This window comes from Silurus meridionalis, chromosome 29 (genome assembly GCF_014805685.1).
Source record: "Silurus meridionalis isolate SWU-2019-XX chromosome 29, ASM1480568v1, whole genome shotgun sequence".
NCBI classification, from domain to species: domain Eukaryota; kingdom Metazoa; phylum Chordata; class Actinopteri; order Siluriformes; family Siluridae; genus Silurus; species Silurus meridionalis.
This window is the reverse complement of record NC_060912.1, coordinates 8929424-8945703: the sequence shown is the minus strand read 5'-3', so window position 1 is coordinate 8945703 and position 16280 is coordinate 8929424. Positions and strand designations below refer to the sequence as shown.

Sequence of the window (16280 nt, the reverse complement as noted above, 5' to 3'; positions counted from 1 at the left end):
AACATATGAAGTCTTGTTGACCCTGAAGTGTGTCAAGGTGTCAAGAGCGCAGAAAAATAATCACACTGGTGAGATATTTATACGGAGATTGACATGTAAAATGTTTTTTACGACTGTCCAACATTATAAAAAAATAATTAACAATCAAAATATAAGTTATAATAAAGTAGAAATAAAGTATAAAGTGTAACTATCAAGTATAAAATATAAGATCTAAATATCATAAAATATAGCTATATTTTATATAACTATAAAATCTATATACAAGAATAATAAAGAAAAGGATGAGTATGGATATGACAGAGATATTGACAGTAGTCCGGATTTAAAGTGCCATTAAAGTGTTCATGTGCTGTAAAGCACTTTTGTACGTCGCTCTGGAGAAGGGCGTCTGCTTAATGCCGTAAATGTAAATGTATTAAACAGACACTGAGGTGTGCCAGTTCAGTGTTAATGTGAAAGTTGTGCAATTGTGTGAAAAAATATTTTAGCAAAGTACGGAAAAGAAGAAAAAGGAAGGTTTGGAGAGGAAGATCTTGATAAGCTCACTATAAAGCACCGATCCCTAAACCCTAGTAAACACCTTTAGAGTGAACTGGAACACTGACTTATCTTATTTTTTTGTATTTTCTTACATTTTTCTCATATTTTCTATTTATACTCCATTTTTATCTAATGTACAGATTTCTGAGTGGCCAATCGGGTTTGCATTTACATTACATTGCAAGTTGTATTCTGCATATAATTGTGTGTGTGACAAATAAAAATCTTGAATCCCTTTATTTATGAATGATGAATAAGCACAAGTTTCTACAAGTACACTCTAAACCCTAGTGGACCATGTTCCCAGGAGAGTGGAGGTGATTATCTCAGCAAATGGAGACGTAATGTGGAATGAGATGTTCAAAAAGCACTTTTTCCTAATCCTATGGTCAGATGTCCACAAACTTACGTATATGTATATAAAAGTATATGTAGCATTTTCTGTTCTATAATTACAGTAAACCAAACACAAGAAACCCATTTCAAGCCATTTGTACTTAATTCGAGCTTGAAATAAATCATTTTGCTCATTTTAACCATTTCTCTCTAGAAAGGAGCAAAATGATTTGCAGATAGAGCAAAGAAACTAAGAGATTGAAACATCTTTTTTGAATTCTTCTAATAAGTAATTAGTGTAAATTATTTTGACTATATTCAAATTTATTTTAAACAAATTTGGTCAACCAAATTTGCTAATTCTTTAATTTGTTATTGTTGAGAAGACATTGACATTTTAATACTTTAATATTTTCTTTTTATTCTTATTTTTTAAATAAATTCGTCTTGAATAAATTTGAACTTTTCATCTTCCCAGGATCTTCAGGTAATGCTACTTCCATATGTGGACTATTTTAATTAAACTGATTGTGTTCAGGAAACGAACACAGGCTCAAATGAATGTGCATTGAAAAATGTCCCTTTTTTTTAACTTGGACATTTAAAGGACATGGTGTTACACAGGTTCGCTTATTAATATAATAATAATTGTTAATATTCATAAAGGAGTATTTTAATAATAATATTCTAAAAACAATGTGTAGTTATAGTGGGCTGGGGCAAGTCTATAGATTTGATTTTAGATTTGTTATAAAAATACCCAGTGTACCTGTAGGACATGGTACAGGAAACTGTATCTTTGAGTATTAATGGCACCAGAACGCATAGACTTAACAGTGAGGGGGCAGATGCTGAAGAAAAGACGAGCTCGGGCAGAATCTAGTCGGTACGGAATGACCAGCGAGGGCAACACCTATGGCACTAATCCCCAGTTTTACTCCTATTAACATGTTTGAGAGTCAGGATGAAACCTGACCTGCCCAAACCCTAGCTGTGTTCGATTCACACACACACACACACACACACAGAAGCACCTTCGCGTCTCTTCTCTTTATTTCCTTTCTTTCTTTCTTTCTTTTTTTTTTTAGCCTGACCCTGCACTTGCTTATTCAGTTAGTTCAAGTACAATCAAGCCTTTTCACTTGCAAATCAGGGTTGGCACAGGCATGGAGCAGACGAGCCGAGCTCATTTAGTAAAAAAGAAAAAGCTCACGGCAGAGAGAGAGAAAACAGCCTATTAAAAAAGACATATGTAGCTAAATTCCAAGGTCCCGTGGGATATGCAAAAAGGCACAGACCTCCCGCAAGAATTACCTCCTTATTTTTTTTTCTCTTATGCAAACCGTACAGCTCCGATAAGCTGAAAAAGAATTCCGGCCCGTACGTGAATGGCCCTGTTCTGTAGGAGGGTGATAAAGTATTCTTCACAGACACCACACTCAATTGACCCGCTATTAATAATACTGGAGGATTAATTAAAATGGCCGCTTGAGAACAACGGCTGAATATAAACGTCTTTTTAAATGGCCTTGGCTGAAAGGAAGAGCCACTCACATGCCTTACTGTCAGCCCGAGAGCAAACGGCGGTCACGCTACCTTCATGCTACATAAAAAAAAAGGCTACCGTGCACCTGATGCTACTTCAGTCAGAGTTAAGTAGAGCGTTAAGTGGGAGGTATTCGAATCATAACACATGGGATCCGAATCATGTCAGATCCTTTTTCAAACACTGAGCTGAACACCTCTCTGAATCCTGAACGCTAATGTTTTGGTATTATTTTTGAACCCTTGCATTTACACATGAATCCGTTTACACGAGCCATAACATACTTGCATCTTACTTACAATCTGGCAACCCTGGTACTTAAAAACATTCCTTCTGTGATAACTATGGAAGTCTCTTTGTTGAATTTTAATAAAATTTGCATCATAAATTTTAAAAAGTGTATTGATATTGCTACTGAAGAGAGTAAAACCATGTTCCTCGTTATATAGATCCAAAGAATCCATGCTAAAGAATCATTCTAGTTAGCCACATTCTGTATTTGCTAATTCTTTGCTTTTTTTTTTCTTTGCTTTGCATTTTTGTTACTCAGAACAAAAATGACAAAAAAAAGAAAGAAATTATGTTGTTTAAGAATTAATGAATATTTAACAACAAGCTTTTTTTCAATAAATTAAATTCTGAAAAATATGTTGCCAAGTCTAATGGCAGCCCGATCATGGAATCCCCCAGATATTAGGATTTCCACTCCAGATATTCAACCTCCACTTTTGTTTTCTGTCTCTCTCCATCGCTTGGACCACCCACCATGCCGTCCATCAGCGTGCTCTCCAGCTGTGGCCTGGCCGTGGCCCGTTTGTGTTACTTTGTTTCCATGCGGCTGAGGTTTTTCTCCTCATTTGCTCAACTCTACAATAGCACAAATGCTCTGGCCTTTGTGCCTGGTGCAGGTGTCCGGGGCATAATAGGAGCCCAGTCTGAGCTATCCATTCACCCGTAAACCCACCTGTGGTAGACGCCAGGCCCATATGACTCATCACGACGGCCGGCGTTACAAAGAGCAAAGGCTCCATCGCTGATGACCGCGTGGGTGGAATTCATTCATTAAACCTTGCATACGTGCATAATAACGCTCCAACCAGCTGGGGTTCTGGCCAACCAGATCATGTGATAAACGAAGTACAGTAGCTTGTAGTGTGTGCAAATCTTTTTGTTTTATTTCTAACTGAAAAACTTATGGGATGAATGTAAGGTGTATAGTGGGATGGTAGTCCCAATCCAAACAGCAGCCCTCAGCAATCTAAGCAGCCCTCAAACAGATAAAAGAGTTGTTTTAAAGAGCAAAAAAAGACCAGGTCACGTGAGCGGGTGTGCTGTTTCTAGGCGACACAGCCAGTTTGAAGGCAGAAAAGCCTGAACACAGCCTAGATACAAAGCGTCTGATTTTTTTTTGACTGACCGCTTTGCACCTGCTTTGGCGTGCCTTAATGACTTTGCACAAATCGGCAATGCAGGAACATAACGGATGTGTGACAGCAATTTTTTTAACTGACAAAACTCCAAACTGATAGACAGGTCACTTTCTTTATGACCATCGTTTAGTTTTGTGTGATGATTAATTATCTTTGATATCGGTGACTTTGACCTTCTAAAATGAAGCTATTTCATCCAACAGTCATCATTTACTCAGCTTTTTATAAAGCTCATTTTGAACAATGTCATTTGAACATCATTTAATTTTGATTGTATTTATTTGTATATTTTATAATTAAAAACAATTCTAGTCTAATGGGAATACCATTCTGAAATATAATTTTGATTATTATGGGATTTTAATAAAAAATAAATAAACTTGGAGTGTTCTATGGTTATTAATCAGACCAGTGAATTTAATTTTGTGAAAGTTCCACTAGATTTTTTTATTGAATAATAAACTTTTATGTTGTTTTATTATACTTATGAAATGTTTCTCCAGGATTGTGGTTCAACAAGTGAAACAGCATCATATAAACTCTACAAGACAAAGGAAAAGTGCTCTGTTGGGAAAAACTTTGCTCTTCCTATAATCATTTGAAATTTTGGACCTGTTGCACAAATCACAGTTTCATCTATCAGAATATTTTGTTTGTCCAATCACAGGTGTGACCTATGAAATTTCAAAGCAAGTAACTTTCACCTTCTGAAATTTAAACAAACAACTTTTGAGAAGATTCTGGACATATACACAAAATTTGAGAACACTATGATGGTAAATTTCACACATTGTTTATTACCAATTTCCAAATTCGCCTTACACTAACAACTTTGCGACTTTTCGTTAATGTTTGCTGTGGTGCCATTAATACAATACATAGGTTACTTTGACTTAATAAAACTCTGGAGTTTTTTAAAACAATTATATTTATAAACATTTTCCAAATGCATGAGTTATACACTGTATTTAAATGCTCTTGTATTTAATTGTTACATGCATTTTAAAGAGACAAACAACTACTTTGACCATCTGAGATTTGAGAGGTCTATGAATATGTTACATAAGCACTAATGGATTGTTGTAAAGTGGTTATTTTACCCAAGCATGGTTTATTGTAAGCAGCTTTGTATGTCATTTACCTGATGAAATAACCCATGGTGAGTTTACTTTCCAAAGGGATTTGATTTTTAAAACTTTAGGTGTCGGTGCCCCTAATTATCAGCGGTGCTATTCTGGGAGTGGAGCCATCTCACTGGGGAACACAAGGCAAGGTGTTTGTGATCTCAGTGTGTCTCAGCAGAGCAGCCCATAAGGGAGAGCGTTCAAAACGTCCTTAATGAAACGTGCTGCCTGGCTCGACTTTCTGCACTCTTTAAATAACCTGCTTGAACATATTTATTTGTTTCTCTACATTTGCTGTTTGGTTTTTCTTTCCGAAAAGACAGAAAATTGTTTTGTGTGTTTTTCTATGTTTCCCATCCCCCTCAAAAACCCTCCTTGCCCTCCCCCATCACCAGCCACGCTCTTTTTCCTCGCTAATTGCGGTCTGCTGGAGTCACCTCAGAGTCGGGCTCAAAGGGGATCGCGATCATACTGCACTGGGGCTGTTAAACACGTTGCTCAAAGCAACAGTTAGCCTCACAATTTGACATTATTCAGGATAAGAAAGTGCTCTGTAATTATGCCCGATCAAATGAAATTTGTTTTAACAATTAAACACTGATGGGGAATTTGTCTCCGTGCAGCGCTTCGAGGACGGCCCGGGTCTGCGCTTTCATTTATTTCAATTTCATCTTTTGACATGAATATGGATTTTTTTTTCTTTTCCTTTTGTGCACAGCTGGTAAATCAATCTTGATTCGGTCGTTGTGATTCGCCCGGCTCCCGGCCTTCCTGCATCAACCTGAATTAGCTTGCCTGCTCTGTCTTACTGAACAATTAGTTGTATTAAGAGTGAAAGCTTTAATCAATGCCTGGCCTGGCCCCTTGCTGCGCCTTGTGGCTGATTGGAGCTTCTGCATCCCACACACACACACACACACACACACACACACACACACACAAACACACATTCATACACACATACAAGCACTGGCAGTTAAAGTGGCTCAGGAAAACAGGCCTGTGCAGCATCACAGCAGGAAACGTAGACAAACGGAAATGCACAGCTGTAAATGCATATTGTGCAACCAACAGGCTCCTGGTAGCCCCCCTGAGTGTGTGTCTGTGTCTGAGTGTCTATATATGTTTATGAAAGGCTTTGTATTTCCTCTGGGCTTAAATGTCACGCACAGAACACTCGGTACTAAAGAAATGCACTCAAAAACACGTACACACACACACACACACTCTCTCACTCAAATCTGTGTCATCAGAAAAGAAGTCAAACGTGCCAAAAGGCCACCGAATGGAACTAATTTAATAAGCCACAGGCAGATATGTTATAGCATAAACGTTTAGTAGACCTTTAAATGGCACTTCTTGTGTAATTGTATAATTTGTATACAATTATACACCAGCAAGCTGCAAAGCGAGACCATCAGACTGATTCAGCTCCGGCTCAGTAACTGCTTCTCCACTGTACAAGCAAATTTACTATGTAATGTATTTAAGTAAGTGTATGTAATTATTTATTTTAAGTAATTAAGAAAAGTATTTATACAAACAATTAATTGATAAACAAATTAAATAATAAAAACCTGTGTGTAGAACAGATAAAAAAAAAACAAAAAAAAACTCATCTGTATTTACCAGATGCAAGTCTGTTTTTTCAGCAGCTGCTTAAATAGGAAACAAAGTTGGGCATGATCATAAAAAAAATCCATTATTGATACTTGGATTCCGGTTTGGAAAGAATTGGACACGCCTCCAGCTGCTGACGCCCATAACGCAACATCTGGCTTAGCGTTGCATTTGGGTTACAAAAGCTGTTGGGTGGAAATGAGAGCCTTATTAGTGTAAAGCTCCACCTGTAGTCGAGGCATTATGATAATATCTGTCTAGACAATTTGTTTCAGACATACACAAGTGACAAGCACTGAAACAACAACAACAACAACAACAACAACAACAACAGAAAATCATCCTTATGCATGAATGTGCAACACTGCCATTCTGGATGAAACTTTATTAATCTGATCCGCTGATGAAAATGCTACTTATACCATAGTACTGTTGAACTCTTGAGCAGAATCAGCTACATCAACCGAATCACTGTGGAATTTTCCGGTTTTCTCCTATCACACATAAACATAAGGTTGCTTTTAAATTTCTTTGTGTGCAAATTAGTCTGTGAAAGTGTGTGTATACTGTATATTAATGTGATGCTCTATAATTGTCTGGTGTCCTGTCCCTACACCTAGAGTTCCTCGGTTTTCAGTGTACCCCAGGGTTTCATCTGGGTTCTCTGGTTTTCTCCTACCACTTACAATCTCAAGGCTACTTTAAATTGGCTTTGTGTGCAAAAACCCTAAAAAAGTGTGTGTGCATCAGTGATGCTTTGTGAAGGTCTAATGTCCTGTCCATACACCCAAAGTTCCTCAGTTTCCAATGTGCCCAAGGGTTTCATCTGGGTTCTCTGGTTTTCTCCTACCACTTATAAACTCGAAGCTACTTTAAATAGCTACAAATAATCCTAAGAAAGCGTGTGTGTGTGTGTGTGTGTGTGTGTGTGTGTGTATACCTGTGATGCTCCTGTAAAGGTCTGATGTTTTGTACTCACCTCAATGTTTTTAGTACAAAAAGTCAAATCTAGAACATAGGAAAGAAGATGTGGTTGTGCTTCAAGGAGATCCTTTAAAAGAACCCTATGACAGAATATATTTTAATACCAAAAAAGATCTGAACCTTTTAAGTAAGTGTAGAACCTTGATTTATTCAGTGGAGGAACACTTGAAGAAACTTCTTGTCTAAGATTGTGGAATCAAATGTTTTTGGCTCAAAAATTAATTAAAAAAAATTAGATGTTTCGAAAGATTTTTTAAATATTCTGATCTCAGTTTAGTGTAATTTGATAAAGGAAGAGAAACAAAATACTAAAGTTATTATGATCCAGCTTTCAGGATTAGAGCTCCGATCAATTCCCCTCTATCAGACATGGCTCTGTGCCCTGCAGCCTCCTAAACCCGCAGCTGGTCTGAATGCAGCTCTTAGCCATTATGAGGAAATGAGCAGGAAGTGTGTGCAAGCAAGCAGACCGCTTAGGTTACGCTCTTCCTCCGCCAGCTCCCTCTCGCCGGGTATCTGGTCTCACTTTCGAGTCAAAATGAACGGAACTGCTCCTCTATAATTGCCTTCTCTCCTGCAGTTTATTATCGATCGAACAAGCCGGAGCGCAGCCGACACCGTTAAACGCGTTCCGTTTGGCTTTTACAGGACCTGGCGATTTAATGGGATACACGATATCTTGGCAACACCGGGCAGCAATTAAATTATTCATCTTTAAGTTATTGATCCGGCGTGATCCCTGTTCATCGAACTCACGGCCAGCTTTGATCCTGGCCCTGCCGAGGCTAAGAACCTGCTGCATGGAAACCTTTTAGGCCCAGGCGATAGGTCTGCATATTACATGAAGGCTAGAATATAGCACATGTCATCACCTCACACATCTGAATCTGAAATATCAGCATGTTCAGGCAAAAGTTCAAATTCAGCTAATTACATTAAAACGTTTTGCTAGCCATTAGCAAAAAAATAAATAAAACGGGAGTAAAACGGGAGCCAAGCCGCTTCAGCATTTCTTGCTGGGTTCAGGTGCAAGTAAATGAACACTGTGGGGTTTTATTATTTAAAATATGAAATGATGTTAATATTTTGAATTAGGGTCACTCCTATACACACACACACACACACACACACACACACACACACACTCAAAGGGAAAAGAAACTGCATTCACAATGAATTTGTGGTCCTTTTTTATAATATGCTGCCACACTCACATAATATGCAGTTTTTATCACAAATTGTGATACTTTAGTTTGGGAGTGTAGCACCAAGCCCCTGTCTGTATCTGTATCTGTTCAATGTTCCAAATGATCTGTCCTACTTCGATTTTGCCTTCAATCCTGATTCAGTGTTTTTTGAATTGTCACTTATATTTATGGCATTTGGCAGATGCTTTTATGCAAAGCGACGTACAATGATCTCATCTATACAACTGAGCAGGGTTAAAGTATTTGCTCAAAAAACCCAGCAATGGAGGCTTGGAGGTCTTCTTTTGGTCAGAAGAACATCATAACCTCCTAAGCTTGACTCGATTTGACTTTAACAGTGTCTGCACATTTTTCACTGCTATAGCCTGTATATATATTTACTGTACATATGTTTACATATATACATTGCATGCTGTACATATAGTACATATTTATCTGCACTTGTCAATATCTATCTATCATCTATCTATCTATCTATCTATCTATCTATCTATCTATCTATCTATCTATCTATCTATCTATCTATCTATCTAATAAGAAATTTCTATATATAAAGTGTGTGCACACCTTATCATAAGATTCATATGTACCTTTTGAACATTCATTCTATTCCACATGTAGTCCCAGTTTGCTGTTATAATAACCTCCACTCCTCGAGGAAGTTGGTCCACCAGATTTTGGAGTGTGCTCGTGGAGATTTGTGCTTATTCAGCTCATCAATTAATACTGATTAATTAGTAGGATTGATATCAGAGATCTATAGCAGGCCATGTTTCATGTATATAATACGTCCATTGAGCTGGCTTTGTGCCTCCTAGTTCAAGTGAGGGAAAGTGAGGTATATATATATATATATATATTACATGTAGATATTTTTGGAAAGGACCACAAGCAATCTGTCTCTCACAGTTTCTCAACCTCAGCTACATCCCTCCGCTTCATAACCAGTCTAGACATGGGTAAAGAAACTGTTTTTTCATTCCCCGTCACCCAGTAATTACAGTAATCCCCGCTTCAAATCTCGCGTCCCCGGTTTATCACGGAATTTATTTGCTTGGCTGATTTTCCCAGTCTCTTGGATAGCACAAAAGACCAAAAAACTTGAATTGTTTTTATGGAGTTTTATGTTGAAATAATGAAATGTATAATACTAATTATAAAATGAAGTAAATGTAAATACAGTACAGTACTGTAAACATAAAATAGGATTTTTGAGGTACCTGTTTATCGCGGGCGGTTTTGGAATGTGACCAACGCGATAAAAAGAAGATTACTGTATTTTGCTTGTACCTGCCTGCTCTTTTCTAAAAACTTAATTTCTCAAAAATAATATAAAAGCTAACAGAAATCTTTAAACCACCGGCAGGCAGTGTCAAAGGATGATGGAAGAAATTCTGTAAAAACAATTCACCTCGAACTTGTTAATGTTTATTCTTGATCTTACATGATGCTATTTATCTCACACTACTGCTATTTAGACTACCATGCTATATTATACTCTCTTACACTTTATGTACATTACTGATCTGTCATATATTATATACTCTGTATATTGTGTTTGATTTAATACTTGTATTGTCTCGTATTGTCTCGTATAGTCTGTTTTGACTAGGAAAGTCTAAGCCAAATGTATAGTGTTATTTATGTCGGTACAATTGAGAGTCACCAACAGCTGAAACCAAATTCCTTGTGTGTAAACACAGCCAAATAAACCTAATTCTAATTCTGATGCTATAACTTATATGAAATTAACCCTCATGCTACTTTGATGAAGAGCAAAATTCCACATACCCAGATAGAGAAGGTGCAGAAGTCAAATATTAATGATCTAATGGATTTGTATGAATATACTGTATGTCAAAAAAAAGCTGATGTGCCCCACTGAGTTTGATTTTGGATCCTATTCCATCAGGAACTATCACAATATTGTTTATTTCTTGCATAACTTAATGAAAGAGTATGAACACATGAATGTTAGCTGTGTAGTAAAATGGGTTCTAGTGAAATAAAAAGCTTTGCTAATGCAAAAACCAGCAGGAGGCTTCATATTATATGAACCCCAGTGATTATCATGTGATCCTGCTCATTCATTCACACACCACACCATAGTCATTCGTTCCCAGAATATGAGGGATGATGTACTTTCACCAATGACGATGACGATGACGATGGAAGCGGTTGATATTGACTTCCCGCATGATGTGACACATTTCTTTGTGAATCATCAGCTCATTGCCCTCAAACTCATTCAGGTTCATTTGATAGTTTCAACTTCTTTTTTTTCATTCGCAATTCATTTCTTTCAAGTGCTCGTGTTTGGCAGAACTTACTGTAGATACAGTGACTTCACAAAAGTTTCGGTTTCTCTGCAGATGCTTTCAGCGTTCAAAAGCTTCCAGTGAAATGATAAAAACATCCAGGCTTACTAAGATCTATAGCGTGCTATAGATGTTTATAGGACATGATGACACATTCATATTTTGTTGGTTTATTCATTTAGAAAAATGTGATGTAGTATAGTATAGAAGGCAAACTGCTAATTTATTTCTGGAACAAACACATTGCTGTCCCAAAGACTAAATATAACACAGCTTGTTGTTGTTGTTGTTGTTGTTTATCTGTTTGTGTGTGAATAAACCATGATGTGGCCTGCTGTTATGTGATGCATCCCAACAATGTTGTGTAACAAACACAAATTGGATTTGATTTCTTTTGTTAAATGTCCATTTTTCTTAAAAGAATGACAAAGTATGAATTTTTGTCCATTTATAGTGTTATTCTGGGCACTATTTATAAAACCCAAACAGTTCTGCATTTACATTGCCTTTCCAAGCTAGGAATTGTTTTCTTGCCTAGTTCCTAGTTGTATTACCCTTCCAGATTGTTAATCCTGATATTTTTTAGACATGTGGTGTGACATTGCTTTAGTTCCCCACTTACTACTTTAGTTCCCACTCGTAATTAGTTCCCATTTTAAGAAACAAAAAAACCGAACAGCTTTTATTTGTCACATATACATTACGGCACAACGTACATGTACAGGAAGTTGGGGTCAGAGTACATGATACAGTGTTCCTGAAGCAGAGAGCTAAAGGCTTTGGACTAGAGCCAGAGCCTTAACTCTTAAGGCCTCACTGCCGAATTTATGGCAAAAAATGCTAAACTAAAGGTTCTGTTTTATCCTGGAATATGTGACCTCTCATGAAATTTTTATAGAGATGTTAAGTTTTGAAAAGAAGTAGCAGAGATTGTTGCCTCTGGTGAGTGTATAACGATAGTTTGCTAATGTGGCAACAAAGCTAGTATGAATTTGCACATACACAAAACAAAAAAGACTCTCAGTCCTCAAATCTACCTCTTTTAGGTATATTTTAAAGTAAAGGAAACAATCATTGTCTGTACCTCGCCAAGTGTTTTTAGACTGATCTTGCTCTATGTACATGACCTACTGAACTTATTGATAAAGACTTCGAGACACTTCTGTATGGCTAAGCCCACATCTACATCTACATCTACATCTACAAAGTTTTTCACAATGAAAACTTTAGCATTGTCTGCCATCTTGGTCGTTTTGAGTTCAATGTGTCCCATTACTGTACACTAAAATACACACAATGTCTATGTAGAGGAAACAGTATTTTCAAAACCAATTTTTAATTAACAAAAACACACCATCTTTATCTGCATTCAAAGAGAATACATTTACAAATTTCATGTTTTTTAACACAACATTTTTCTAAATCAGGACTGTGTATCGAGTGTGTTTCTTCATACATTACATTTCTACGACTTTTCGCTTTACTTGGAGAGGGAATACTTTCCCATAGCCCCTAATACTTTGGTCTGGTTATAAAATTAACTATTTAAAAAATATATATATTAAACTATTTTATTAGATTTTTTTAATCCAATGTGGGGAAAAAACTCCCCATTTCTTTTTATTAATTTAATATTAACATAATGTCTTTAATTTCATGTTTCGTCTTTCATTTAAATGGGGTTATTTTGACACAGTCCCTAACTTGTAGGGGTTTTAAAGTTCCCGCTGCGGCGTGTGTTGCATGTGTGTGTGTTGATGGGCGGAGTCTAAGTGTGTACCAGTGTGTGTGTGTGTGTGTGTGTGTGTGTGTGTGTGTGTGTGTGTGTGTACATGGCTGAGTCTGAGTGTGTACCAGTGTGTGTACCAGTGTGTGTACCAGTGTGTGTACCAGTGTGTGTACCAGTGTGTGTACCAGTGTGTGTACCAGTGTGTGTGTGTGTGTGTGTGTGAGAGAGTGTGTGTGTGAGAGAGTGTCTGTGTACATGGCTGAGTCTGAGTGTGTACCAGTGTGTGTACCAGTGTGTGTACCTGTGTGTGTGTGTATATATACATGGCTGAGTCTGAGTGTGTACCAGTGTGTGTACCAGTGTGTGTACCTGTGTGTGTGTATATATACATGGCTGAGTCTGAGTGTGTATCAGTGAGTGTGTGTGTACAGGGCTGAGTCCCAGTGTTTGTGTGTGTGTGTGTGTGTGTGTATACCAGTGGTGGGCATTCTCTGCTGGCCTAAACACTATCAGAGAAACTGGCCTACATTTACAACCTGAATTTTAATATTTGTTCCATGAAATTGTAGTAATTTATTCCCAACAGTTAATTCTCTTCATTTCGTAGTGTTTCTCGTGGCTGCACTGTTTCCAGTACTTGTATGTGGATGTTAGATTTATCGTCCAATCAGATTTCAGCCTCTATGTGCTGCCATGTCAATCTAATCTGCCCCGAGTCTTCATAGTCAGTACTGCTGGACTTTTTCCCTTTTGAGAATGTTATGAATGGCTCTGTTTCTTTAACCAATCAGATTTCAGATTTTCCTCACAGGGCAGCTAGCTGGCCCAGAATAGTCAGCAATAGAATAGAATAGTTCCCGTTCTCTGATTGGTTGGTCAGAGGTAAACTGTTACAACCAAGTTCGACTGGCAAAACACGTGTGTAGCTCTGCACACATTAATACATCAGAGTTAGACTTTTTACACCTACAGAGGAAGAGAAATTGATTTGGTCTCAGACATACTTAAAAATCCATTTTGAAGAAAAGCGAGACATCGTGAGGAGGTCTTGGTTTGGTTTCCACTTCCAGACCAGTGAATACGAGCGGTACCACTGGATTACAGCCTCTGAGGAGCGGTGCAAATTATATATGTAGTTTATTTACATTTTTATGTTTTTGTCATGGTTTTAGACAAATATTGATACTTCAGATGATGTAGGTGCACAGTTACGTTGTAGTGTAGAGGTTTGGAGTCTTAACAGGGTTTGTTGTTTTAGTAAAATGGTCTTCACCCATAATATGTGAAATGTCTCTCTGTCTCTGTAATGCCACGTGTTTTTATATTGCATTTTTGTATTGTATTTATGGTTTCTATAATCGCAACGTGATAGTGGTGGGATTAAGAGGTGGATTAAGTCGGGTAAGACCCCACTGAAGGCCCAGGTACCAAATGCACGGCCCACCACTGGTGTGTACAGGGTTGAGTCTGAGTGTGAACCAGTGAGTGGGTGTGTACAGGGCTGAGTCTGAGTGTGTACGAATGTGTGTGTGTGTGTGTGTGTGTGTGTGTGTGTAGAGAGAGAGAGAGGGAGAGAGGGGAGCTGTGCTCAGATTAGCTGCGGCACGAGAGAAAGAGAGACAGAGTTCACTCCTCGTGTCTCGCGCTTTGGACAAAACAAAAATAATAATACAAAAAAATATATATATTTTTTATTTTTGCATTCGTGGGTTTTTTCCCCACGCAGAGAAAGAGTTCGACCTCAGGCGTTTACATATATATTTGTACATATAGATGTATGCATGCATGCTTGTGTGTATGCACGCATATATTTGTGTGTATGCGTATATATGCATGTATGCATGCATGTCCGTGTTTAAGCGCGTGTCCTCGGGAGGCGGGCCATGCACGCGCCACATCTCCACTAATGGAAGTTATTGTTGTTGCGAGTTGTTTCGAACTATGAGGTGCGCGAGAAGCGGCCGCCTGTCCGCGCTCATCACGGACCACTGATTTTCTTTCTTTCGGATTTTTTTATTATTATTATTTATTCTTTCTTAGGGGTCGTCTTTGTGTGCGTGAGCGTGTGTGTGTGCGCATGTGGAGGATTTTTTTTTAAACCCGAGAAAATACCGAGGAAGTAAGAGCTGAAAAGAGGGGGAGAAAGAAAGCAAGCAAGAAAGAAAGAGAAGAGGCACGAGCTGAAGCTGAACTGCACCACCGGGGGGATTTAAATCGCTGCTGCTGCTGCTGCTGGTGGAGCTTTAAATTTTTTTGCGAAGGAGATAAAAAAGGAGGAATCTTTTTTAAAAAAAGGAGAAATTCATGTAGCCGTTCGAGCTCAAGCTTCATTTCTTTTTTTTTTTTTTTTTTTTTTTTGGGGAGGGGGGGGTTGGATCGCAGGATGAGCAAGGATAGACCGAAGAGGAACATCATCCACAAGAGAAGAGATGTAAGTGCGGCTCGTGCGGCTCTCTAAGTTCGTGCACTTTGTATTGCGTTTGTTTGATATTTTTGTTATACAAACTTGCGTGTGAACGCGTGCATGCGCGCGCGTGTGTGCACGTCGTTACAATGTAAAAGCGTCTGCTTGGAAATTGAACGCAGGGACGGAAAACCTGGACTTTTCGATTAGATCGAATCCAAGCTTATTGGTGTGTGTTTTGTTACATTTTTTTTTAATCATTACTACACGTTTTTGGAAAGAATTGTGTGGCTTTGTGCCACTTTGGGCTTGGACACCGGAACCTTGCTGTTGAGACCCGATTGTTCTCAGCTCGGCTTTGTTCGCTCGAGAGAGAGAGCACGATCAGCCATACCGGGGCTGTTTGTGTGTGTGTGTGTGTGTGTGTGTTTATTCCGGGTGTTGTGTTTCCCTGAACCTTGCACACGCGGAACAAATCGTGCAGCTTCATGCATTTAAAGCAGGGTACGCAATAAGCATTGGGAGCCGGTTTTTAAAGCAGGGTATGAGTGCGCGTGCAAACCCCGTGATGCGTGGCACCAGGCAGAAGCTCGCGCGTTCTACGCGTCCGAATTTTTATATAAGTGAGCGCGTGCTTATTACTGTACCCCTGACCGTGCATGGTGTATAGAGGTGTGTGTGTGTGGTTGTGCATGTGGGGAAAGTTCCTCGTGGTGTGGTGTGGTGTAGATCCGAGTTCCAGCTCATTGTTCCTCATGCACGCGTGAGCACGAGAATGAGAAGAAGGATTAAGGTGCCTGGAGTCTCTCTCTCTCTTTTTTTTTTTTCTTCTTTCTTTTGCAAAAGAGAGCTTTACTTTTTTTCTAGAGATCCCAGTATCTCTAAACATCCCCTTTCTGGAGCAAAGTAAAAAAAAAAAAAAATGGAAATGATTAAAAAGAAATCCTTATTCTTGTTGTTTTTTTTAAATTGTATTATATTTTTGAAGGCACCTGAATGGAAAGGTTTCTGTAGGCCCTTCAATGGTTTCCATCAGTG

General features: G+C 38.3%; 1 protein-coding gene across 1 annotated transcript in view; it reads left to right on the top strand.

Annotated features, from left to right (window-relative positions):
• The first annotated feature begins 14550 nt into the window (after positions 1-14550).
• jarid2b (jumonji, AT rich interactive domain 2b) overlaps positions 14551-16280 on the top strand; it is a 103211-nt gene continuing 101481 nt past the window's right edge. The window contains exon 1 of the mRNA XM_046843935.1: positions 14551-15269. Coding sequence (XP_046699891.1) covers positions 15222-15269 — 48 coding nt within the window. The 5' untranslated portion in view covers positions 14551-15221. The remainder of the gene's footprint in view (positions 15270-16280) is intronic.